Here is a 25,153-nt window from a genome sequence, read left to right as displayed (position 1 = left end):
GTTCATTGTGTATGTTGTATAGTTTTCAACAATGCGTTATTAGAATTCACCGTTATGACCAGTCCATTCAAATTGCAATCATTCTTTCGTCGACGTCGACGATTTACTGTTTCATTATTTCAGCCAACTATATATCAGAAATAACATAACACCTTTAACTGTCTATTATTAACATTATTCTTTGCATTTTGTCGACAAATTGTTCTTCTCATCTTTACCCCTCCCTGTTGGGGATACTACAGAGAAGACACAATGCTATAATCTGGAATTATGTAAAGTGCAAATAATCAGAGATTCGGACACTTCAGGTCTTCCAGAGGTAAGCCGAAATCTATTGATACAACAACTACCCTTCTATTTCCTAGAAAGTAAAAGTTATAGTAAGAAAATATTTGTCAATTAGCTTTACAGCTTTCAGATAAGTAATCATCGTAACTAGTAGCAATTATGTTCAAATTACAAGACCACATTATTCGTTCGTATCATCAAATCCACTTCTGTCAAATCATTTGAAGCCAAGCAATGTCACAACCGAAACATAATCACAATAATCAAGTGATGAATGACATTTTATTTTTTATTTCTATTTTAACCAATATTGTAGAAAATAAAGGCAGTGCATTGTCCGGGACAACGCGGGCAGTTTTGTTACGGCAGTTACAGGAAATGTAAAATATTGCAATTTAAATTGTAGAAACGAAACTGGACATTAACCGAATTGGGTTTATTAATTAATATTGTAGAAAATAAAGGCAGTATGCAGTGTCCGGGAACAATGGCAGTGTTTGTTATGGCAGTTACAGGAAATATAAAAATATTGCAATAAATGAAAATACAGTAATTTCGACCGTAAGCTTATTTGAACTCACAACGTACGACACCAAGTCTCCTGGCGAGGACTGAGTCTCAGTAAAAACCACTCAGCCAAATTTTCATCCTTAAATGTATTAATACTCATGAGTAAATAAAATAAGGACATCTACATTATATTGACGAAATAAACTAGCACACAATTATGAATGTTGACGAATTCCAAAATATGTCTAAGTGTCAAAGATATGGGAAAACTGTATTGCTGATAGCTTGAGAAAACTAAAGCTTCAATTATTATTCAACTAAATACTAAAATAACTTCTCGTTTTTACAATACAATGCCTTTGTGCTCGAGCTATGACGTAAAAAGTGGCAGTTAATAAAACAGTTTACTCTGCAGTGTTCATATATATATTAAAGCTTGCTTATTAAAATAATTTGTTACTTAATCAATATACTGCTATTAAATTTACTATATAAAAGTTCAAGGTGCGAAAAATGTCAAAACTTTTATCTGTACCGCTTTTGATCACGTGACCCTTCATTCTTGCCATGCATTTAATCCCGTAAATCCATCGTAGTCACACTGTACTCCTATAAATCAGTAAACAGCCATACTTCTATTCATATGTAAATTACCAATACTTTCCTGACTATCGACCATTAGCATAACTTAAAGTGTTGGTTTTACTTATTCATATAAAAAAAGACATTGTGTTGGTTTACTGCTCTGCGTTGGTCTGTATACGAATCAGTCGTGACATCGAAATTGGTAATGTTCGTCGTATAAGTTGGAAATGATACTCGTCGTGGTTTTACAATGGAAGCCTCGCATTCTTAGCAATGACGTAACACTATCGTGCAAGTATGAAACGTCAACCAACCAATACACCAGAACCGCGATTGCAGCCCTCACTCGCGATCGGTCTATGGCGACGTGACGTGTGAAATCGTTGGGCCAAAAGTGTGAGCTTCGCATTGTAAAACCACTCTAACTTGAGATATTTCCATCACTAAAAATGTGTAGCTGTACATGTTATTGTTAAATATCAGCTCGTTTTATGTCATTACTACAAGTATTCTCGATTATCGCACTTATTTTGTGAAGGAAAATGTACCAGTACAAAAAGCTATTGCTTATTTAGAACTTTTAGAGAAATATGCTTTCAACTAACAGAGAATAGATAACGTTTAACTTTGTACGATTGTCTTGCTGTACAAATTGGGATTTTTTTGGCGACCCGGTATCAAAGCCAATGTGATAAAAGCCAATGATCGTTTTATTTGGAAATATTATATTTGAAGACGTATTAAACGACCAATCACAGCCCCTCCACACACTGTGGACCAATCAACTAATATATCAGACATCGGCCAGGTGAAACAAAGGTAATGCCCTATTTTCGCTGCTGTAGGGCTATCTGTTATCAGAGTTAAATGTTGTCAGGGCATCTTGTTCAGCGAATATTCTGTAATGTGGCTCTAAAGGAATATAAGTCTTCGCACAAATAACTCTAGCAACATCTTGTGAGAAAATTGTTTTACTCTTTTACTTGAGCGATATGACATGTCTCACCAACATTCGACGGAAGAATGAATTCCATTGATCAGTTTCATAAAGTTTACTCCAAGGTGAGTGAAATCATCGTAAACACTCGTGAACGAGAATTAAAAAGTTGCGAAATTCGCAGACATAGATAGACAGGAGAGACAGGAACCTAGTGTAACCGTGTACTTCGCGAAATGTGATATTACTCTCTTTCAATTGTCACTTCCTCACAATTGTCACGTGATATACGTGTTTCGAAGGTTCGACAAACCCCTGATATTGTAAAATAATATATCTATACGAGACATATCTGACTTATATTGCTAGTAGATTACAAATACGGAGCTACTTTAGTATGCAACGATCTTTGAAATACGGCGGTGAACAGATTTTGTAAATACACACTCTCGCTTGTATATACCGGGATAGCTCTTCATGTAGTTTCACGCTGTCTTTCTGCTCTCTTCTGCTTTCTTCTCCCTTTCTCCTTTCGTGGCCTCCTGCGTCGCCTCGGTCGCGCGCGCGTCGTCTTTCTTCGTCTAGATTTCCCCCACCGTCTCCGTCTCCTACTCAGACGAACTGGTGAGAAAAGTGTTTGTAGTGATTAGTAATGCGACAATAGTATTCAGTGTTCAACAATATCATTGGCAAGAGTGTACATATACTATGATCAAGTTTGCTGTCAGAACTGTGACCAAGAATGAAAGACCAACACGAATTTTCTATTTTATGTCTGGTTTCAGGCTGGAATTGGCCATGAAGCGTTATGAGCACGTTAAAAGTATATCAGTCAGTTTGACAACCTACCTCGTCTCCGATCCACGTACACTTGAACCGATGACGTCATTATCATTTCATCTTCCTCAACGGCAGAACAGGACACATTGTACCACTGAATTGATCGTTTTTTACTTGGTCTCCTGAACGTCAATTCACTGAATACAACCATTTTTCCATCTGAAGTATGCTCTTCATAATAGCTTTTCTTTGTTGGAGGATCTGCCCCAGGGTTGTCAAAATCCCATTGTAATACTTTAGCCGCCGGTAGCCTGCTATGATCTGCCCGGCACACTAGCGTCGGTTCTTGGCGCCTATTTCTGATTCTGTTTTCTGTGATTCCTTTGGGATAAATCAGGACTTGGTCGATTGAACCTATATTTGTTCAAGGAAATATTGAAATTAACGATTTTTTATTTCACTTAAAAAGCGTAAAAGACCAATATTGCTGGTTGTTAAATCATCAACCGTCAATATCGCATCCACAATATAACGATACTGTTCAAGGTACGTCAAACAATTAAACAACTTATAGGAATAATTATTTTGATTCTCAGAGAGTAACACATGTTATGTATACTCACTTTTAACGTGAAGCTGAGCTCGGTCTACTTCAGTGCGATAACCATTGCCGTCGATTGGTTCAACAAGCCTGAAGACAACTATACACTTATATGACCCGATATCTTCAAAAGTAACATTCTGTATTGTTAACGAGCCATCCGACAGGGCACTGTATCTTTTGCTGACTACACCAGTGACTTTAAAATCAGACGTTGTCACCAGGGTTGGGTCCTCGTTGTTTGGTTTTTCCATTCTCCAATCAATCGTCGTTCTGGTGTATGGGCTGGCAGGTGTTTCATACTTGCATGGTAGTGTTACGTCACTGCCACATTCAGCTGATATCTCTGTCGTGTGAACTGTGATGCTATCCAGCCCTAAAATAACAAAATTCGCTCTAGTAATCAAATCAAGGATCAAGAATAGGTTGGATTTTTTTTGTATTTTCTAAGTTTAAATTGACCGGACAAAAACCTTTTCTCACTTCGAAGTTAAGTGAATGAAACCACTAAATATAATATTCCTTGTACATTTTATGGCCAAAGTCATCTTGACCGCCGTCTTGGGCGTCCTGTATATGTGCAACAAATGTTAGTGTTTCTTTCAGGCAAAGTTTACATGTATTATTATTATTCCATAGCAAACTTATGTTGTTTTTTTCTAAAGAAGTAAGTTGCAAAACATTCGCTGGATATTATTATTCTTTAGCAAGTGTTATATTTGTTTCAAATACAATTCCTACTCTTGAGGCCTTGAGACGCAAAGCAATGTACAATTTTCATGAACGTTTAAATAATATCGAAAATGTGCTCATTTTAGCGCCACTTGATTCTGATGCTCTTTTGCATTCAAAGCATATTTTAACGTATAAAAATCTTCTCTTTTTTTAATCATTTTCTGTCTCTGTTTGTTTTATTTTATTTTATTTCTGGTTTTTTATGTATGGAGTAGTGTACACAATTGTTTCGCTTTTTTAACATCAGAGAGTTCAAATGTTTACTTTCTTTGTAATATCAAACAGGTTATTATTGATTTCCTTTGAAATGTAAAATAGTTTATTGAACATAAATATTTAAATTCCCTGATACATTAGAAGGAGAACAAATTACACATCATTGTGAAATGAAATGAAATGTGGCAATCTCAGATTAATCAATTGATACATTTCACCAAATTTGTATTCCCATTCACCAAACCCCTTGATTAAGATTTATATGTAAATAATGGAACAGCAAGTCACCAAGCTGGTGGTGAATGCTCAGAATTTTCAGATTAAAGCTACTATGAAATCAGAAATCAAAGCTTTAGAAATGAAAACATGATGTATAATTTTTCAAAAAATAAGTATATGTAGTAATTGGATTAGTAGATGTGTCACTTTCATTAACGGCTTACTCGAAGAAAACAAGTTACCATCGATGCAATCAAGTTATGTTCTAGAAAATCTACACTAAAAGAGAGTTTAAATGTAAACTACAAGTATCAGCTGTCAGTGAAATGCACTTGAATGAAGAAGAAGATTAAATGGACAATATGCGTACAATTTCCTACCGTTGATAATTATAAATCGTTATCGTTCATGCTACACTTTCATTCATCGCCACAAGATCCTAACTGCTCATTTTTCCGGGAAGTCTTGTTTTCAAGGTGCTTTTACAATTCCCATAATATGATCAAATATTTAATAGCCGTTTCTATATTAAGTTCCCTTTATTAAAAACCAATTTTGATTAATCAAACAATGACAGAAAAACGGAATCGTACTACAATAGTTGGCAGATCGTCCGACACTTCTGCGTTAGATACCTGAATCACAGGGTAACATACACAGAGTCGCAACGCTTGCATGCCTTTTGTTCCATGGTCGTCTCGGTAGACTATTGGCTTTTCGTATTAAAATGAGCTCCAAGGGTGTTAAACTTTTTGGAGCCTTTGTTTTTGGTTATAATTACACGAGATTATGCGAAAAATACGACGAGATGGCGTCGTACTGCCAGTCGCGTAGCAACCATAGTTACTTTGTGAGCTCTCAGGCCAGAAACACTGCTTCACACCAATCAAACATAAACACGCCAGCAGTTTCATAAACATGTCCTTCCTTGACGCACGTGTAAAAGAGGGTATGACTGACCGTAAACCATTGAGTAAAACCAGAGAGTATCGATAAAAGACTTTCAAATTTGGTTCAAACACACTTATTATATATTCATAAAAATATGAGAGGAATTTTTAAAACGGTAAAACTCATTTTCCTGAAGCTCAAAAACACTCCCGTTTTCGCCAGCACGTCAATTCTGCTCAGCATCACACGACAACAACAACACAACTTTGCCGAACATACTTTCGCTTAACAATTGACGAAAATCCGAAAATTACCGAAGGAGTCATGGTCGGCACTCTTCGGAAAAGAGAGGCGAGAGCAACCTTAGGCGAGGCGAACATGGATGGGTTACGTAACCGCTTCACGCCTTAAACAATACCCGTTGCCACTCTATCTACGTTTCTCTATGCCTGAATTGAGTGTAGGAAACTGACTCTTATGACACTTATGACTCTTATGACAGTACTCTGTTTAAAGACAGGCGGCTTAGAGCTAGGATACAATTTCTTAAATGTTCGTTCTCTCTCTCTCTCTCTCTCTCTCTCTCTCTCTCTCTCTCTCTCTCTCTCTCTCTCTCTCTCTCTCTCTGAGACTCTCTCTCTCTCTCTCTCTCTCTCTCTCTCTCTCTCTCTCTCTCTCTCTCTCTCTCTCTCTCTCTCTCTCTCTCTCTCAATTTGTGCTTTTAATATTTCACTTGCTGGATGTATCCTGAGCATTTGCCCCTTGACGGTGACATACTTGCTTCACCATTAATTTCATCAAAATGAAATAACTGCAGTTCCTTTGCCGCAACATTCATTAAAATACTAGATGCAACCCGTAAGATCGGATTTTGTTCAGCTATAACTCTCATAACATTTTTATTGTCTAAACGGCGTGATTCAACCAAATAGTTGTCTAAATGGAGTGTCTAAATGGTGTGGTATGATATTTCATATTTGCTAGCATCAAGAAACTAAAACGTACACGCTCATCGGAACTAGCTTTTAGATTACCATGTATTCCTTTGGAGCTATACTTGTATCTATAGCTTTAGAAAACTTTCGTCAAAACATTTTTTGAAAACAGATTACTTGCGCTGCTTATAAATAGCATTGTTTGAAAGTGATATTTCTTACTATGGAAAGCAGGAGTTGTTACATGAAGTGTAAAGGCAATACATTGAAAATTTGATCACATCGACCCAAAGACTGGAGGATTTATAATGTCATTTTTAGAGATCTGCACTCAGTGTTTAGATGTTTCTTTACAAGAACTGATTTAAGTTGTTTGGTTCAAAACTTTGAATCATTGATGGTATTATTTATCATAAACATAATACAACATGTTGCAAATTTTTCGGCATTTATCATAAATTTAATAGAAAAAAGTCACTGTAATGTTTAGCAAAAGCAACAGGAAGATAGTCGATATCGTTGTTGCAATGACATCATTGATGATGAAATATCAAATATTTTTTTAAATATATGAAATTATACGGCAATATAAAAAGTGTCATGATATTACCAGTCTCTCTAGTCTCTGTTTTCTAGTTTCTCTATCAATGTGGTAACACTCCGTAAATGCTTGCCATCTCTCTCTCGTTAACTCATTCTGTTGGCTCTCTCTCTCTCTCTCTCTCTCTCTCTCTCTCTCTCTCTCTCTCTCTCTCTCTCTCTCTCTCTCTCTCTCTCTCATTTACGCCACTGCATTTGTCCGCCTGCCTGTCTTTTCCTGACTTCAAAATTCGGAATTTATCGCAAAACACAACTAGTCAGCAATTTCGAAGAAAAATTTAGTGAATCATGTCCTGTAGGTATAACACGATATACAAACGGTACTAAACCGGTATTGTGTTTTGCTATTGTCTCTTTGACGATGGAATCCTGGCAGCCAATTCCATGATTCGATAACACCAAACAGCCAAATCCTTCAAAAGCTGTCTGAGAGTGAAGAGAAATATGTCGATCCCCTGTACGTAAAACAATACTTTACTCTTTGATACATGATACTTCTCCATTTCTAGATCCCGGATCATGAAAAAATCAATGTCAGCTTTTCCGCGTAACAGGGTAACTTTTTTGCATCAGTTATGTCAGAGTAACAAACATTGAAACATGAAGCTAGAAATCAAAATGGGTGGAGTATACTTGTCAGAATCAAAAAGGAGAAGAGCGTACTAAACATTTATCTACTTCCCAAATGAAAACTTCTCTTTTTCCCTTTGTGGTTAAATTTGCTATACAGTACGCAATAAGCAAGACAGACAAGCCGTTCCAGAATCACAGGTATATTAGGTTGATTTTGACTTTCCCATCGTAGCGCAGTCAGGGATCTATATATTTCAGGGTCGCCACAGTGGTCAGAAACACAAGTGCAATTGTATATTGGTAGTTGAGACGCCATGGTAACGAGTAATGGTTACAATAGAAATACGTTGACGAAATGAAGAGTTGAATTATTCAGTAGTAATGTGATCACATTACTCCGCAGATATCAAACGACCAAGTAGTTCCAGCATTACCACAAACTCACGTAAAATCTGAGATAAAGACAGCGGAAGACTCTACCGACAAACCTTGTTGTCAAGCACACAGCTTACAGTTACACAGCTAGCCAGGCTATTACTGAATATAAACCGGATACATATTAGTCCAAACCATCATGAAAGAGGCCATATTGGGGAATAACTGAAATGTGTAGCTTACCGATTAGAATGAATATATGGAGACAAATTCTCTGAAGATCGATCGACATGATCTTTGCGGAGTGCACCGTGTGCTCGAGTCCATACACATGTCAAACGCATTCTGAACCAAAACATGGTTCCGCAAAACATGTGCGCTTGCGACCTTTGACACCCACGCTTTAATAAAGAGACAACATATCAGGTGTTGCGATGCAAATGGTCTTTTTTGGAATTTCCAAGACTACTTGAGAGCTGTGCTGTCGGTCAGAACCAGGCATTGGTGATTGTCAACCAAGTTAAGTTCAATCAATGTGAGTAGCCAAGTACGTGGTGTTTAATCAGTGCAACAAATCCATACCAAAGTTTACCAAAATCATGCCCAAGATTCTTTAATCAGATTGTTGAAAAGCTATTGCAATGTGTCGTAGTTTTAATTAAGCGAAAATTTTTCCTGTGATAGAAAACATTTGCATCAAATGACATTGTCGGAAATCTTATAGGAATAAACCTGATTAATACTTATGACTTATGACTTATAAATTGAAGTGCATTATATGTGTAGGGTATAACCCTATAACTATTTTCATGATAAGTACGCTGTTCTGTGATCTAAAGCTGAGTGAATATATAGTTATACTGTAAAAATCCGTCGAAACGTGAAGTACTGACGAGGGCATTGGGATTTCCACTCTATAATAAAAACTACTTTTAATTCCTTATTTGGCTTCAAGGGTTCATACTGTGACATTTACTTTGTTATCTATATTCGTAATAGAGTTCCGATTTTCAACAAACACAGAGTGTAGCACATTATTTGTAGATTCGTTCCGTAAAATTAATGGAGTAGCCAAATTACTTGCCTAAAGGCGAATATGAACCAGCTTTGTCATTGCAGAATGTATACGTCAGGCTAGTTTGGGTCGATATCGAGTGCTCCTTATTGTCATTATGATTAACTCGTCATATGGTCATTTCAGTAGCAACTACTCTGTGCGATTTTCAATAAAACGACACCTGATCACGTGAGAAATGCCCAGGCTGATGAAATATCCTGTACAAACATATTTCTTGATAAATCTGAATATTAACAGAAGCCATTCATAGAAGATGAAATGCCAATCTAAAACAGATCACTCGAGATACACATGTGCATGTTGAACACTGGATGTCAGTAGAAATTGAAAAGCGTAATCATGGCGGTGAAACTGACGCTAAGCTTGATATGTTGGTCACTTGTCATGCAGTACTAACTTCCTGTATGAAGGAGTGAAACTTTCCTCACACGGTCACCTTGGCTATCATGAATGACCATCATTGGTTTTGTGTTTATAGAGTAATTTAATTAGCGGATTTACAATTCAACCAAAGAGTGTCTAAAAGCTTTGTTGGTGCACCTCCTCCACCGGACGGTGGTTGGTGCTATCACACGTTAAAAATGTACAACTCTATAATATTATTGTATGACTCGTCTGTAAGTTTACCAAAAACTCTGACCATCTTGTCAGTGCTGGAAAAAGGGTTTATACTTTTTTCTTTCTAGTTTCACGTTTTTGTTTTTGTTGTTTCTCAGTAGGCATGGCTGTACGTGTCGGAAGAAACACCAATGAATAGACTAACATTCTAAATGCATCATACTATTCATATTTTAATCGTGCATTGTGCAAAGTTACATCCGAAGGAAACTTAACTTACTTTAAAACAAAAATTGCACATCCACAAATTTTACAAAAAGTTAACGTTGTTCCGCGTCCGGATGTACCTGTAGACAGAATTAACACGAAATTGTACCGCGTGCGTGAGAGAAACACTTCACAGACAAATTTGCGTTTGCTTTGAGGAAGTTATTATATTTATTGCGGAATAAGATATCTGGCGAGGGTAATACCAGTAAATTGCGCTGTGATCCAACGCTGCATTCATGGCTCAATGATAAAGCTTCTTCAGAAATCAGGTGCTTACAAGTCAGTTTGTATATCACTTCCGTAGTGATGAAACTATACTTCGCGTAGCGTCCACTTCTACTACATCAACAGTCGTACTCAATTACCGTGAAAGTTGACCTGTGAAAATATAGATGATTTGTTACATATAAGAAAAAATTGACCAAAAGTTTGGGAAGTGAAACCAATTCGACAAAAAAGTGTACGAATGCATTATTTTTTAAATAATATGTCGAACTGTACACGGAACCTTTAAAATGAAAAGAGACATTACCAAATGATGATTTCAACAAGTTGATTATATTTTCACTTAATATATGAAAATTTATCCGACTTTTATACTGATAAAATGATAGAATAAGGCTAAATAAAATGACATTGATGTATAAATACATGGTTTTATTGGAATGTGATCTTTAAGATGACTATGATGCACATTATGATTGCTTTTAAGAAATTTAAAGGTTTGGACCACACAGCTGGCGTAGTTAGCATTCGCTCGTTAATTTTTTGTTTCTTGTATTTGTCATTTCTTGAATCATTACAAGTTCAAGTTCCATAAAACAATTTTAATCTAAAATAATATTTAACAGGAACATATACTTCATCCTACTTTAGATGTAATCTTAGAACGATATTTCCGATATTTTATATAGTTCCTACTTTTGACTATGGTAAATCATTAAAAATTGAATGTGCAAAACCCAAAATATATGAATTGGTGTTCCTCATTTACAGGGGAACACTTTCACGACAAGAGATTTGCAAATTCTCATTTCACTCTGATATTTCTAAATGAGTAGTTTTGAATTGTGCATTGTTAAGTCCTTGGCATATTGGTAGGAGATCAGATTTTTGACATGAAATTATACCTCTATGTCGTTTGCATCAGTTCAAATGTCCCGACACCTTCAAGAATAAGACGTCCATTGTCGTTCAACAACGCCCTCACTTCGTAACTACCAAAGTCATCCTCATCGACACTGTGGATCCTGTAAGTTACAAGAACTTTCTTTTTCTTGTAAACAACTTCAATACAGCGACCGCCAGAACAGTTGTAGTCAGACTCTGATCCGTGTAACACTTGAAGCTTTGTTCCTCTATCATTTTGTTCAACGGTTGCCAAGGTTACGAGCTCGTCATCCAATATGACATTGGTCTTCAGTTTCATGGTGATCTCAAACGTCTCGGCTATTGATGCTTCAAATCGTCTACCACTTGGTTTTAGTCGCAATGTCTTCGTCGGGAGTTTGGCGCCAAATTCTTCGTGAAAAATAAAAAACCTCCGTGTCTATATTAACATAGTCATCATACGAATGAAAGACATTGCAAGCATAGGGACTATGTTGGTAAGTTGACAACTATGCATCGTGACATCATAAGAAAATTCAACAAGGAACTTTGTTGCGGAAACAGAATGAAATTCTGGATAATACATCAACAGTTGTAGCGAATGGATCGGAAAAATTTGGGGACTCTTTCTTGAACTGTTAATGATAAAACAATTGTCCATGCATGCAAGGTTTGCATCGACAAATCGTTGGAGGAAAAGCTTCATTTTCCCACTATGATAACATCTGTAAACTTTCCTAGCGGTAAAAATATGAGCAGTAAGAAATCCCGGGGGAAAGCGATCGTATGATCGCGAAAGCGGAACTGTTTATATGCGTTAATTGTCACAGTTCTAACACAGAGTTCAAAGTTAAAAAACTGACCTGGCTCGTCTAGCACCAGTTGAAAGCTACCCAAACCTTGCGCAATTATATCTAGGTTTTGAATTACTTTAAGACGCACGTTGTATCGACCAAGATCTTCCATCGTTACGTTCATCAAACTGAATGTTACACTGTATTTTCTCTTCCTTGACGAAAAATCAATGCAATATCTCTGCGAACAGCGATCGTCATCAAGAGACAGCCGTTGATGTCGAGGAATCTCAGCATCTTCATCTTCAATTTGTACCATTCCCGAAAAGATGACGTCATCTGTCATTGGCACTTTCATCTTCATCGTCATGGTAACAGAGGTGGACTTGCCAAGAGCAACGATTACAGTCTTGTCCTTCGTTTGCAGTGCAATTTGCTCAATCTCTCTAAATGCTGTCAATATTTGAATAGTAAATACGGTACAGATATAGAAATTGAGATATCTAGATCGAATGTTGTGCATTAGATTTCATTTTCTGACAGTACAGTGCAATCGTTCCTTTGACCATTTGTGTCATTTTCTGATGCAAGGTTTTGCCAAATGGTACACTTAATTCAAAACTTCATTCAATTGTGATAGGGCAAATAAAGACATCAAATCATACTTTGGGCTATATATGTATACTTCAATGAAATCAGTGAATAACTGTCTAAGTAAATGGTTTATAAACAAGCAGACAAACAGATAATGAATTAATAGAAAAAATGAATGAATTATCTTTTTTGCTAAAAAAAATAAAAATGTTTGTTGTTGAAGATTGGCGTTTCGTGAACTAACCGTGGCAGCATACTGCTGTGATCAGCGTCAAACCAGCCAATTGCAAAGTGTTGATCGTCATCTTCAGTTCTTAGTTTGCCAATCCCTGCCAAAGCGACGAGATGCTCACACACTTGTGAAAATAAAATACTTCTTTCTCAGTGCTGTCTTATCTACACAACAACTCTCGCTGTTTTCCAGATTAGAAGGTTGCCATATGTCATTCGCTCGTGTGATTTTTGGTAGACTGATCGAATCTGATCATAACATCGCTGTAATATAACTGTGAATTCAGACTCAAGTTATGTCATCATAGTATTTTGGCAACAGGGTGTAGTCCCAGGGCTGAGTAATGCCAAATTGGAGTTAAAAAAGAGGATGAATCACAGTAAATACGACATATTCTAGAACTGCCATATCAGAAAAGTGACGAGGGAAAATAATGATCTGGGAATACCCTCCTGACTTTCGGTAACCTCTTTGAATCGTGCAACTGGGGATGACTCACAAATCAAACCACAGTAAAATGTCGGCAGACCAACTCATAAATCGGACTAAAACTGTGGAAGATGCAGGCACACCTATTCCTTTGATCTTCTGGTAAAATGAGGTCATGATATGTTTTGGAACCACACCTATACGATTACACATATGAAAACCTAAACTACCTTTCCAGTAAAAAGTAAGAAATACGTCTCATATTTACATGAGACTTATTTTCACGCCCTATTATTATGGCATCCATTTATTGCAGTACATTATAAGATTTATTTGATTGCAACACCGGCTAGTTTCAAACTTACAACTTGGCGTCCCTATTTTTTACCTAATCATTGCCTGTTGTCAGATACGATATCACACAAAGATGCACAAAATATTACGGTATGTACTGAAAGTTTACTGGATTGCAAACTAATTACCCTACTAAACACTGCATTTAATTCTGCAAAGAGTACATCCAAGTTTTTTTTTCAGATGATAGCTTATCCTGTACTGTTACCTGTGCATAATTACAGTTACAGCTCACAGACTGAAACTTAGAAGCTTACACGCAAATATGCAAGTAACACCGATACGTGACCTTCCCTACATACTATTTTGCATTAAAATGACCATGCGAAGGGCTTTACCAAGTACACACGAATCTGACTGGTTTTTACAATTGGTTTGTTTTACTAGGAGTGTTTTCCTGGTGGAAACATGTATTCAAAAAGCGGAACAACCCATGTCTTTGAATTAAGATAGAATTGTACCTTGTGTGACAAATATTCTTACTCTCAAATTTTCACAATTCTTTCCCGATATACCACTTGTCTGGACTCATTTTAAAGCTCTTCGGAAATCGGAAATTTTCATTTTATCCATAACGTTCACACAGCGATGCTGGCTATTTTGAATTCAAATACTGGTAAATGTTAAGTAATCAAGTTCTCCAGTTTAAAAGTTTGCAAGATGACCCCTGATTTTTATATTTTACTCGGTGACAGTTTGCTAGGTTTCATTGAGGAAAGTTTGATGAAAGGTTTCAATCCTTCACTTTAGAGGGGCATACTGCCTTAAACTTCTGTTCAAACTTTCCTCAACGCAACTTTCAACCGTACTCTTGAAAAATCAAGAAAAATTATAGGGGGTAATGAGCAAAGTTTGGTACGAGAGAAACAAATTACCCTACTTCTATAGATATTTGAAAATGAAAATGGCCGCCATCCTAGTATTAACTATAACGGGATTTTTTTTAAATTTCAAGAAAATAAGCCTGTGCAAGCAGATTTCCTTACTCCGAGTACTTAAAATGTGCCCAATCGTGGTCCAAAATAGTTTGGAAACATTTGAAAATCCGAATATCTGTCCCCAAGGCGAATTCTACCTTAATTAAGTCGAGGTCGTCGTAATGAAAGCGGGCCGCTGACCGCAGACTTGTTAGTTCAGGCATTTACTTAAACACAGTATATTATGCCCGCATTTGACAAACAGTCAACAGGAAGTTACAGAATGGCACTTTGCTATGCTATGGCGCATTTAGTGTGGGGTTAGGTTCCTCACCCCAATGAAGGGGAAAATTAATAATTACAGATGAAATGTTGATATCACAACCATGGCCGATACGTACGATGTCGATATATTTCGAATAAACCAATCAAATCAAAGTGAAGGGACAAACTGCGTTGTCGTTGCTAAACAATCACAAGCTTTGTAATTGAACGGCAAACCGTTGATTGACGTCATTGAAAAGACAGTGTCATTGCCATTGTCAGTGCATTGTAGTCAACTTAATAAATCTCACCAAGAAACTATAATGAATTTGAAACTTTCACTACGATACCAACATATTCCAATCAAATATAATAAATTTACACGTAAGAGGCGAATATTTTTACACAATGCTGTAAACTTTATCCTGACTGCCGATTCGAAACAAATCATTTTTCAAGACTTATCAATCAAGTATGATGCTGAACGCCAAAAATAAAAAGAGAGAAACCCAGTGAACAACCCCTCTAACAACTCCAGTTTGTCAGGGACTCTGTACTGTTGATGACCCACGGCCCTGTACAAAGAAAGACAGGTCACTAAGAATAGTAGGGCCTAAAGGGTTGTAGTAGCTCTATGAAAAACTACCGCCAGTAATAATGACATTTGACCTTTCCGTGGAGGTCAGAATACAAAGATCAACCTTTAGGGCTGAAACGGCTAGGTGCTTCATCTGCGATGTCAGTAAGATAGACTCCATGTGTAGTTGTGACGGGAGAATTTACACATGACTACACCCAGTCACTCTGATCTCTCTCAGCTTTAATAAATCTCATAAAAACTTAACCTTCTAGAAAGGTGTGCCTAATATACATACCATTGATACATAATGTTTGTAATTTCTAGCAAGTTGAAATAACACGCAGAATAAAGGATGATCTCAGCTATAGAGGAGAATCTGCATGATGTAGAGTAACCATTCGAGGAAATCCATGATTTTTGCATACCAACAACTCATCCGATAGTCAATCTCATTTATGATTGACAGTCAAACATTAGCGATGTATGATCTAGACGCGGGGGAAACGAAACGTGAAAGCAAATGGAGAAGTGCCAGAGAGAAAATGGATGTGACGATGTGACGAAACACAAAAAATGGATTATTTTCCCGAAGTCTTCATATCATGCATAGAGAAATAAGTTTTAAAAGAATTTCCTGATATTTCTGCTCTTTTCGGGTTCGTCAAAGATAAACATGAACAGTGAATTTCGGGGTTTGACGTTCAATGTGACGTCACTGTGATTTGTGAATAAGGGGGGTGCAGAGGGAGTTACTCATTTTCACCAGATGTTCAAAAAGCATCTTTAATTCATGATATTGAATCAATCACCTGCCTTCCACCATCGATGATATTCTCGAAGTAGTCGGGATTTTATGCTAAAATAAACAGTTCAATCACCTAAGAGAGTGTGTTTGCGTCTCGAACAAACTAAATTTCTCTCGGATATAGACCCTAAACAAAGCTAAGCGCTCACGAGATGAACAACACTTGCTTTGTTAGTGGGCTGTCATGAAATACTGACTTATTTAAATATAGCACTCATTATTATCTGCCCCGATAAATCAAGCCAATTTAGAAATTCCCGCCATTTTATGATTGCTGACGATGCTAAAATTGACGCGTACAAGTGTCTGAGTATATTGCTTTCAAAGTCAACACAACACAAAGATCTAAGACATTCCCTTCATAAAATAGGACTTCTTCACAGAATATTAACGTACTACATTGTTTGTAAAAGACTCATCTGTGGCATGTCAAATACTAATTAGTGACGCCCTGTTTTTCTCGGCGTCTTCTTGACAATGCCGCAATAGAATTGTCCCTCTCGTGGCATTGTATGTTATTGAATATTGTTTTAGAAAATGCAATTTGCATTATGCGTAAACATTTAGAGATTAAACGGACACATTAAAAGGGGGGAGCTAGTATTCTTCTTTGCATACACAGTGCAGTTTAATGACTCAGTCATTTGGCACACAAAAAACGACGACTGCTTGGAGTATTGAAAAGAGAACCTCATTGCCAAAATTACGTCATTGATAAATTATTGTCAGCCTGGACGTTGTATGCAGATTAAAATGCGTCTAAGTAGAATAACTCCAGATCCAGACTGTCTCTAAACTGTTCTACTGACTTTAAGTCACATGAAATAGTCACACTGGGCTGCGGTGGTTTACTATCACATTGTTGTTTTATTTAGAATTATGAAAGCAGAAACATGGCGTTTTTATGTAGAGTTAAATGGCGAGCTGAGTCACAGCACAATTCCAAAATTTTGTCCTCTCTAACAATTCGAGTATTAACTTTTGTTTCAAAGAAACTGAGCCTAGAACACCTCAATTAAACCATGCAATTTCTAATTTTTCAGTGAATAAAATTCCTTTCACTACTTATTCTCTGTCCTGCATTTGATCGGTAAGAAATTAAGAGTTCTTAAATCTGAAAATGTGTTTCCAGACTATCATTGTTACGTAGTCACAGTGGAATTGCATGCATGTCGACCGTCTATGCTAAAACGGTGAATGTACTGTTAAAAGAGAACAAAATCTACTCGATGATAAATTTCATAGTTCAAATGTCTTAATAAAATGTTCAATCCATTTACTGTTGTCTCCCTTTCACACGCTGCATTTTATACTCTACGACATAATCCACTTGTTAATATTTACCCAACACCTGATCTCCTCAAAGGTGACTGCTGTACCCATATGTTGATCCATTTATCTATATCGCTATAATGTACATCAATCAATCAAATCAAACCATGCCATATCGATACAATTACATCCTAACAAGGCAACTTGAAATATCGTAAGCCTGAACGTTAGTAGGCTCTTGAGTGTCGACAACGTTTCTATACGCCATATATAGGCATGTGTCTGGCCACCGATAGCACTGCTCCTGTACTTTGATATTTGGCAGCCCGCCACTTTTTCGCGAAAATTCCAGGGACCGTTGATAACGCCCCCTTCTAACCATTTAAGAACTCTGTTCCGCATTTTTTGTAAAGCTGTGAGGTGTGTAGGCGTGGAATTCCCCAGATACAAGAAGTGGTGTCGGTAATTCTGGTCAACCGTCCTTGGTGCTACTGCCAATATTTCCGGGTCAGAATTCAATACAATATTACACATTTTTGCAAGTGCTCATGCAATGCAATCTACAATGACAGGTGAGCCGAGAATTTCTGCTATGATAGTTTTACATTTGGGTAAACCACCTTCAGCAAATAGTTTTTGAAGTCGCCGCTAACCAGTACAAGGTGACCCTTGGACATTACCTCGATGACCGGACAATGTACCCCGGATCGTGTTGATGACGTTACATTATGCAAATTAATGTAGGGGAAGTGGGATCCCCTGGTAAAACAACAATCTCACACAACCATTTACAAATGCATAAGCCGCATGTTGCTGATAAGTGAATACGTGTTGCTTGTATGTCTCCCTTTAACGTCTTCATATCTCATCGACAGGGTTGTTTTCGACTCTGCCCAGTAATGCACAGCGCCCCCTCATGTGTAAACAAAGGTACAGGATGGTTCGATCGGCTGCCATCTACTTATTCAAAAGTTGAAATAACTGGGTCGAGGTAGAGTAATTGTAAAGCCATAGAGAAAAGGGGTAATGGTATATCAAGTCGTACTAACAACTGAGCGCAAATTTGATTCCCAATTCAGAATTGTTAAAACAGACCAAGATTTATTCATAGACAGTAAAAGTGTTCCCCCTCTACTGTCTATGGTTTATTTCTCCATTGTCGTATGTACCGTAATGTTTACATAAGGCGATGCTTTTCGTCCTGAACTTTTCTTTCAAATTAATTTTCACTAGTGTGCAGGAGAGAGAGAGAGAGAGAGAGAGAGAGAGAGAGAGAGAGAGAGAGAGAGAGAGAGAGAGAGAGAGAGAGAGAGAGAGAGAGAGATTAACCACGATAACAACTATTTCCATTCATAGACTAATTTTCCTTCACGAAGAATATGAAATATAGCTCACGAAAATACAGTATTATAAGATATATTTTCTTACAAAATATGACTAGAAAGATTACATCAACAGTGAACTACGATAGAACGATAAAACGAAAACTGTAATTAAATGAAAGTAAAATGAATGTATATGTATTGGCATTGGACCTTTATATGGACGGCTATATTAGTTTTTGCTTTAAATTGAGTCTAGTTTCATTTCAGTGAAATTCAACATATTCGAGAAATTCTTGCTCTGAAACAGTTTCTATCCCTAGTCATCACCTGTAATCTATTCAGCTCTATCCGTGCTATTTCTTACAAGCAGAAAAAATATGTAATGCGGTTGCCAATTTCTCATGCCCATGGTCAATTCACGTGTTGCATTATGTAAATATTGTCGACTTCTTTGTAGTGACAAAGTATACCAGACACTGACAATTTCCTGACCTTTTTGTCGTAAACCAGGTATGTGTTGTTGTTTTTTCTTTAAACATTTACTAAAATTAGTCAAGTAATTTGCCGTTCAAGAAAAGACTCAATTTCTATGCTGTGATGTTTTTCCTGGGCTACTGTTTTCCACCCGTGCTTATTCTCAACTATGAAAATAACTAGAGCTGTCTTGATCTTCTTCCTCTGCGTCGATGCTGGCCACGTTTTCTCTTACGACTGTTTCTTTTGGCATGATTGTAACGTCGTCGTTCTTGTTGCTGTCTTGAAGTCTTCAATGCTGACGTCTTTAACCGAATGTGATCTGCTAAGAAATAAAAAGAGCGAATGATAATGAGACCCATGCATGAAGGACCTACGCTGCCTTGTTGGCGAGGTCTTTTAGTTCAGCCACGTGACTACGACGGAAACACATAAGTCGATATATATATATATATATATATATATATATATATATATATATATATATATATATATATATATATATATATATATAATATAGGCATATGTCCACAGAAACAGCGTATATGTATACAAGGTATTCTATCGCTCCAGCAAGGATCGGACAACTAGCTTTTATTAAAGTACAGGCATGTTCAAGATATACAGGGAGAAATGAATGCGCAAGTTTGACGAAAGATAAAGTAATCATTTGTTTCACAATGACAAGAACCCACACGACAGGAAGACAATGAAATACATACAAGGGAACGGCATTCAATATGATGTTTAGCAAAACGGAAACAATAAAATAAATTACGCCCAAAAATAACAAAGAGAAACGAACAAACAAAAAACAAACTTTCTAAATAATGCGTGTCAGCAATTCATACCTACATGTACGCGTACGTATGCACATAGATAGATAGATAGATAGATAGATAGATAGATAGATAGATAGATAGATAGATAGATAGATAGATAGATACATACATACATACATACATACATACATACATACATACATACATACATACATACATACATACATACATACATACATACATACATACATACATACATACATACATACATACATACATACATACATACATACATACATACATACATACATACATACATACATACATACATACATACATACCTTGTCTTACTCTAACGTAGAATTTTGCGAACCCTTGAGAATCTATGAGGACGTCATCGTATTGCGTTATTCGTAATCTGACGTCATACTCTCCCTCGATGTCCATGGTTACATCACTTAAATGAAATGTCAGTAAAATATGAGGAGGGTCGACTTGCAGGTAAAGTCTGTACATTCCAACGCTGAGAGACGTGCTGTCGCCTGGCAACACTTCTTGGAGAGTGACATGGGAATCACGTGACAGGGTGATGTGTAGTTTATCATTCTCAGTCAGAACACGGTTGATACCGAACAGAAAGGTCGCTGTTAATAGTGGCGATCCTTCCTCCACTATATACTCTACACCGTCTGGTAGTAGTGGCTGAATACTCGTCCACGTATTAACCGATATTCCTGTCATTGGGAGAAATAACAACAGTCAGTAACTCGAAAACCTTCTAAAAATGATATAACGGAAAGAATAGCGTTTCTTAGTTGTCATTAACAACTTCTTATCAACTTTGGTACGAAAGAATACAGTGATTTGCAAAGATTTCGCAAAGCAGAATTTTCAACAATATTAGAGATAGTAGCGCCATCAACGACTTTATTTGTGCACTACACAGGCGTTAAATAACTCTCTCAAATGAAATAATATACGTTATTAGTTTCGTGTATGTAAACCCATCTCTTCGGGTGTCTCCAGACGAAAGATGTACAGTGACAAACAAGCAGTAGTGCTGACAAAGTTCTGTGGTTTTTCACACGCTATGTCTCGTGCAGGCGTGGGCGACTACGCATACCTGGCATAACCCACATTACGATATCAGGAAGTATAAATGCACCGAGTTACAACTGATCGATATTCTCTGTGACGTCATGATTATGTAGATACAGCCAAGTTCCACGATCTACGACTTAATCTGACTTACTGCACTATAAACTGTGGTAATAGGCACTGGATATTGCACACATTTTTGCCAAAATATCTTTCGTTGGAAAGAAAGTATATTTGGGTCAGTTTTACATAATCAGAGAGGAAAATTACCTATAATTTATCTGATGTAAATTCTAAATAGCCATATATTCTACGTTAAGCTAGGGTGAACAGTACATTTTCGATTTTCAAAAAGGAAAGTCGGTCAAAAGGACAATTTTCTAAACTGGTAAGAAGAGAACAATAATTGCTCCACTTGAGGAAATGCGTAAAATTCCACATTGTCAGGGATTGTAAGAATTAGTATCTTCAAGAAAAATTTTGATTATACGAGATTAGCACTGCTTTGGTATGATTCAGGAACCAATCTGTCCCTTACAAGTGGCTGACAACAGCACGGACTCACACAATATCATATTTTCACCCACCTGTCTTAGGAAACGCGACAAACAGAGTCAAACAGAACCAGGATACAGGCCGCGAGTCAAAGCCATTTTCCAGAGTCGGCAAAAAGTCAGTCCAAATCTGTGCAGAGACGGTAAAATCTGGGATATTTATATCCGTTGTGCCTAATTATGGGAGTCATGCCCCCTCCTCTCAATTGTCTCAATTTTGTGCGGGTGGGGGAATTTGAGGGGTGTCTATTGCTAAGTCAACAATAGACAGCACGTAGACCATTCAAGCTGGGTTATTCAAATATACAATGAATTAAATATAATGAGTTACAGGTTATCTTTGGTCATGAGAGTAATTCCCGCCATAACTATAAATTATATGGATCTATATATACAACACTTAACTTTGTCAATTTTTATCTGATTTGCCCCAAGGCTTGATGACATAGTTACACTTAATTTTATCTAGTTTAACATAATGGACGAGGTCGCAGTCACAAGATCCACTGTGCACTGATAAGGCTTCTGTACAACAATGGAGATATATGTCCACACATGCTTTCATTCACAGCGTGGGTGAACCGGCGGTATCAAGGCACCAAAAAACCCAACATCTTGGCTTGTTTCTTGTTCCTCTTCGTCATGGAATATCGCGGAAATAATCAGGTTTGCCTGAGTTTCCTGGTTGTCCAAACCACGAAGTAATATTACAAAGTGAAAGCCAGAATGCAAGCTATATACACAGCAATCAATATAGACATGTAGTAGCCGCTATCCACAACCATAGGCACGTGTCGAGGTTGTAGCTTACAAAACGTGACAAAGTTTACTTTCCGATGTCCCCCAGGCTTACAAATATATTTATATATTATTCATTTATGAGTATAATCTTTTCGTTTTTTGCAGTTAAATCTTCTCACGATGTCTCTAACTAAACACAAGGTCACAGACAAAAGGGAACATGATATGTTCCCTAATGGTCAATATCGCGCATCAACAAAGGAGAGGAAAAAATAAGAGAAAGTCATTTTGTGGCTTGCTTGTTCATTGATGACTGTATAAAATGGACAATAAAACCTTGTGCTGATATTTAACACTTTTTATTGCGAATAATACGGTATCAAAGTCGTCATCTTGGCTTATTAAATCATCCATTATTTTCACATCATCATCATCATCATCATCATCATCATCATCATTATCATCATCTCAAAGAACACATCTGCTACAAACACCACCGTTATAGGCACATTGTCGTTGTTTTCTTTGTCGATCAATACAGATCATTCTACGGTTTTCCCGACATTTCTATACAGAGTCGAGCGTCAATGAAACGTTAAAGACGCTGGTGACAATCCTTTGTATTGTAGATTCTTTATTCGAGTCTCTTCTCAGAAAAATAAATTACATTACTTTCAATAAAGTGCATAATATGAAGTGTTTACAATATGAATTTGTAAAAACGTTTCTCGCAGGCCGGCTATTTGTAAAATAATTTTAACACAAAGTTTATTGACTTTTACAGAATTTACAGAAGAAGCATTTCTTTATTTCAGACAGAAAGAATAAAAGCTAGTGATACACATAGTTTTAAAGAACATCTTTGTTACATTTATATAATGTGAACAATGATTATGATTTCTCAACGATGATATAACTATTACATCTTTCCCTTGATTCCATGACTTGACTGAATGGCAAAGAGATTGTGACATGGTTTGTCTTCTCCTGTCATTTGGCAGGCTCGGTGACTAGGTTGGAGACAGGTGTACGCGTTGATTGATAGTTGCCGGGTTAAATGTGCTCTATACCAGTGTTGGAAACTGGCCAAAATATTTGCCAGACATCAGGACTGGTAACTTTCAAAACTTGCCTGTCCTGCCAGAAAGTTGCCTGTCCTGAATTTTTGACAAATCCATTCATTCAAAAAACACAAAACCATTATGTATATAACGGAAAATGAGGGCAACTCCACACATCGGCTCTACCAAGACTGTTTAGTATAACGATATGGTGAATAAAAGGATCATTGCATTTATTTTGTATGTAATACATGGCGAGACACCGATGAATCGATAGTGCTTTGACCCTACAGTAGTCATGTAATCTGGTTCCCTTGTAAACCGGTCTGTTGATTGAGTGATTCGTCCTAATGGTGTTTCGGAACCAAAAATGGGGTTCCTTCATCAGTCGCTCTCTTATTTTGTATCCCCTCCGCTTGGTTGCGTGATGAAGTCATCTTCGTCGTCGAGGAGGAGAAGCCAGATCGTTATTGAGAGAGTTCAAAGAGTTAGCCACTCTATTGACTGACTCTATAGTGAGCGATCCGGTGTGTGGTGTTATATTATAATTAACATTAATACCCAGCATCGACCGAGTTTCTGGACGCTTATAAGGATTTTTGTTTTAGGGCATATTTGAGCGTTGCTAGTGCTCGTCATGTTAAAAGTAAATGTTGTACTAATCTGACAACGATAACTTGTTTTAGGCATTTAAATCGATTAACCGAACTTTTGGTTTATGTCAATTTTCATGGACTTTGTAATAGATTTCGGGTCGATATTGGTGCCTGCTTTCCGGTGTTTGAAAAGCATGTTGTGAAAGGCTGTTTCGAGAAATAAATCTTATTTCTCTGTGTTTAGCCATTCCCAGGTTTCATGGTTTCGTTAACAATATTTGCTGTAAACGGCCTTTGAAATCGGTTTGGTCGTTCCGGATATCGACGGAATGCTTACTCCTTCACATGTTGGTCAAAGATTCATAACGAGCTATGATTTTGTAAGAAGGATTTGTTTTAGATGCTCGTTTTATAGACCATGAAGAGTGTCGTTAGAAAACGACTCGAGGGTTGATCCCAGAAGTAAGCTCAGCTGCAGTGATTTTTTGTTCACTCTCCTGTGTTAATAGAGCCCTCCCTTATGTGCTTTAGCGAGCAGGCCGTAGATACGGAGACATCACTATCTGAGCTCGTCTCAGACTGGTTTGATGAGACTTTGAGCTTGTTCTATTTGTAGCAAGGCAGGATGTGATACTGGTTTGAGTATATTTACATTACGTCAACGTCAAAGTGGACCGTTATCTCAGGTCACTAAACTTTGATGAAGTTTATTTTGTCCCAATGTTTCCGTGTAAGAGCCATGGTTAAAATATGTAACTGCGTTACATATGAGGTAGTCAATGGATACCCCGGAGGGTATTCTCGTGTTTGCTAGCCCTCGACTTAGATCACACACGGTCTTTCCATAAAATGGAGTGTCCGTGCTTGTAAAGTGACCTAAGAAAGCAAAGATATAAAGTGTGAGATTTACTAGTATGAGCGACTTCCTGTTTACCCGTGTTTACATGTCTGGCTTGCATTGCGTTCCGGCGTCACACAGTTGCACAGTTTCAGTAGCATAAGCGCGTCGAAGTCGGACAT

The 25,153-nt window shown here is 37.2% G+C and overlaps 3 protein-coding genes across 3 annotated transcripts; all 3 read right to left on the bottom strand.

Annotated features, from left to right (window-relative positions):
* Window positions 1-556: 556 nt before the first annotated feature.
* LOC139126255 (uncharacterized) lies at window positions 557-8,636 on the bottom strand. The gene is made up of 4 exons (XM_070692298.1): window positions 8,489-8,636; window positions 3,724-4,077; window positions 3,170-3,514; window positions 557-2,941 (listed from the first exon to the last, which is right to left on the bottom strand). The coding sequence occupies exons 1-4, from the start codon at window positions 8,535-8,537 to the stop codon at window positions 2,796-2,798; spliced, it is 894 nt and encodes a 297-aa protein (XP_070548399.1). The 5' UTR covers window positions 8,538-8,636; the 3' UTR covers window positions 557-2,795.
* A 1,456-nt stretch (window positions 8,637-10,092) lies between these two features.
* LOC139126254 (uncharacterized) lies at window positions 10,093-13,124 on the bottom strand. Its single transcript, XM_070692297.1, has 4 exons — window positions 12,894-13,124; window positions 12,125-12,508; window positions 11,282-11,672; window positions 10,093-10,529 (listed from the first exon to the last, which is right to left on the bottom strand). The coding sequence occupies exons 1-3, from the start codon at window positions 12,952-12,954 to the stop codon at window positions 11,284-11,286; spliced, it is 834 nt and encodes a 277-aa protein (XP_070548398.1). The 5' UTR covers window positions 12,955-13,124; the 3' UTR covers window positions 10,093-10,529; window positions 11,282-11,283.
* A 5,380-nt stretch (window positions 13,125-18,504) lies between these two features.
* Window positions 18,505-25,153, bottom strand: LOC139126179 (uncharacterized). Its single transcript, XM_070692228.1, has 4 exons — window positions 25,078-25,153; window positions 21,769-21,885; window positions 20,425-20,817; window positions 18,505-19,623 (listed from the first exon to the last, which is right to left on the bottom strand). Exons 1-4 carry the CDS (start codon window positions 25,151-25,153, stop codon window positions 19,481-19,483), a joined length of 729 nt encoding a protein of 242 aa, XP_070548329.1. The 3' UTR covers window positions 18,505-19,480.

Source organism: Ptychodera flava (genome assembly GCF_041260155.1).
Source record: "Ptychodera flava strain L36383 chromosome 3 unlocalized genomic scaffold, AS_Pfla_20210202 Scaffold_27__1_contigs__length_13241970_pilon, whole genome shotgun sequence".
Lineage (NCBI taxonomy): Eukaryota > Metazoa > Hemichordata > Enteropneusta > Ptychoderidae > Ptychodera > Ptychodera flava.
This window is presented reverse-complemented; position numbering and strand designations above follow the sequence as displayed.

Bases quoted from the DNA above. Each gene is read 5' to 3' on its own strand.
- LOC139126255 (XM_070692298.1), bottom strand. From the start codon at position 8,537: ATGTCGATCGATCTTCAGAGAATTTGTCTCCATATATTCATTCTAATC. The intron at 3,515-3,723 runs GTGAGTATACAT...GAACAAATATAG, and splicing joins AGCTCAGCTTCACGTTAAAA to GTTCAATCGACCAAGTCCTG. The intron at 2,942-3,169 runs GTAGGTTGTCAA...TTTTCTCACCAG, and splicing joins GTACGTGGATCGGAGACGAG to TTCGTCTGAGTAGGAGACGG.
- LOC139126179 (XM_070692228.1), bottom strand. From the start codon at position 25,153: ATGTCCGACTTCGACGCGCTTATGCTACTGAAACTGTGCAACTGTGTG. The intron at 21,886-25,077 runs GTAAACACGGGT...TAAATATCCCAG, and splicing joins ACGCAATGCAAGCCAGACAT to ATTTTACCGTCTCTGCACAG. The intron at 19,624-20,424 runs GTATGTATGTAT...ATTTCTTAGCAG, and splicing joins CTACGTTAGAGTAAGACAAG to ATCACATTCGGTTAAAGACG.
- LOC139126254 (XM_070692297.1), bottom strand. From the start codon at position 12,954: ATGACGATCAACACTTTGCAATTGGCTGGTTTGACGCTGATCACAGCA. The intron at 12,509-12,893 runs GTTAGTTCACGA...AAATATTGACAG, and splicing joins CACAGCAGTATGCTGCCACG to CATTTAGAGAGATTGAGCAA. The intron at 11,673-12,124 runs GTCAGTTTTTTA...TTTTTCACGAAG, and splicing joins ACTGGTGCTAGACGAGCCAG to AATTTGGCGCCAAACTCCCG.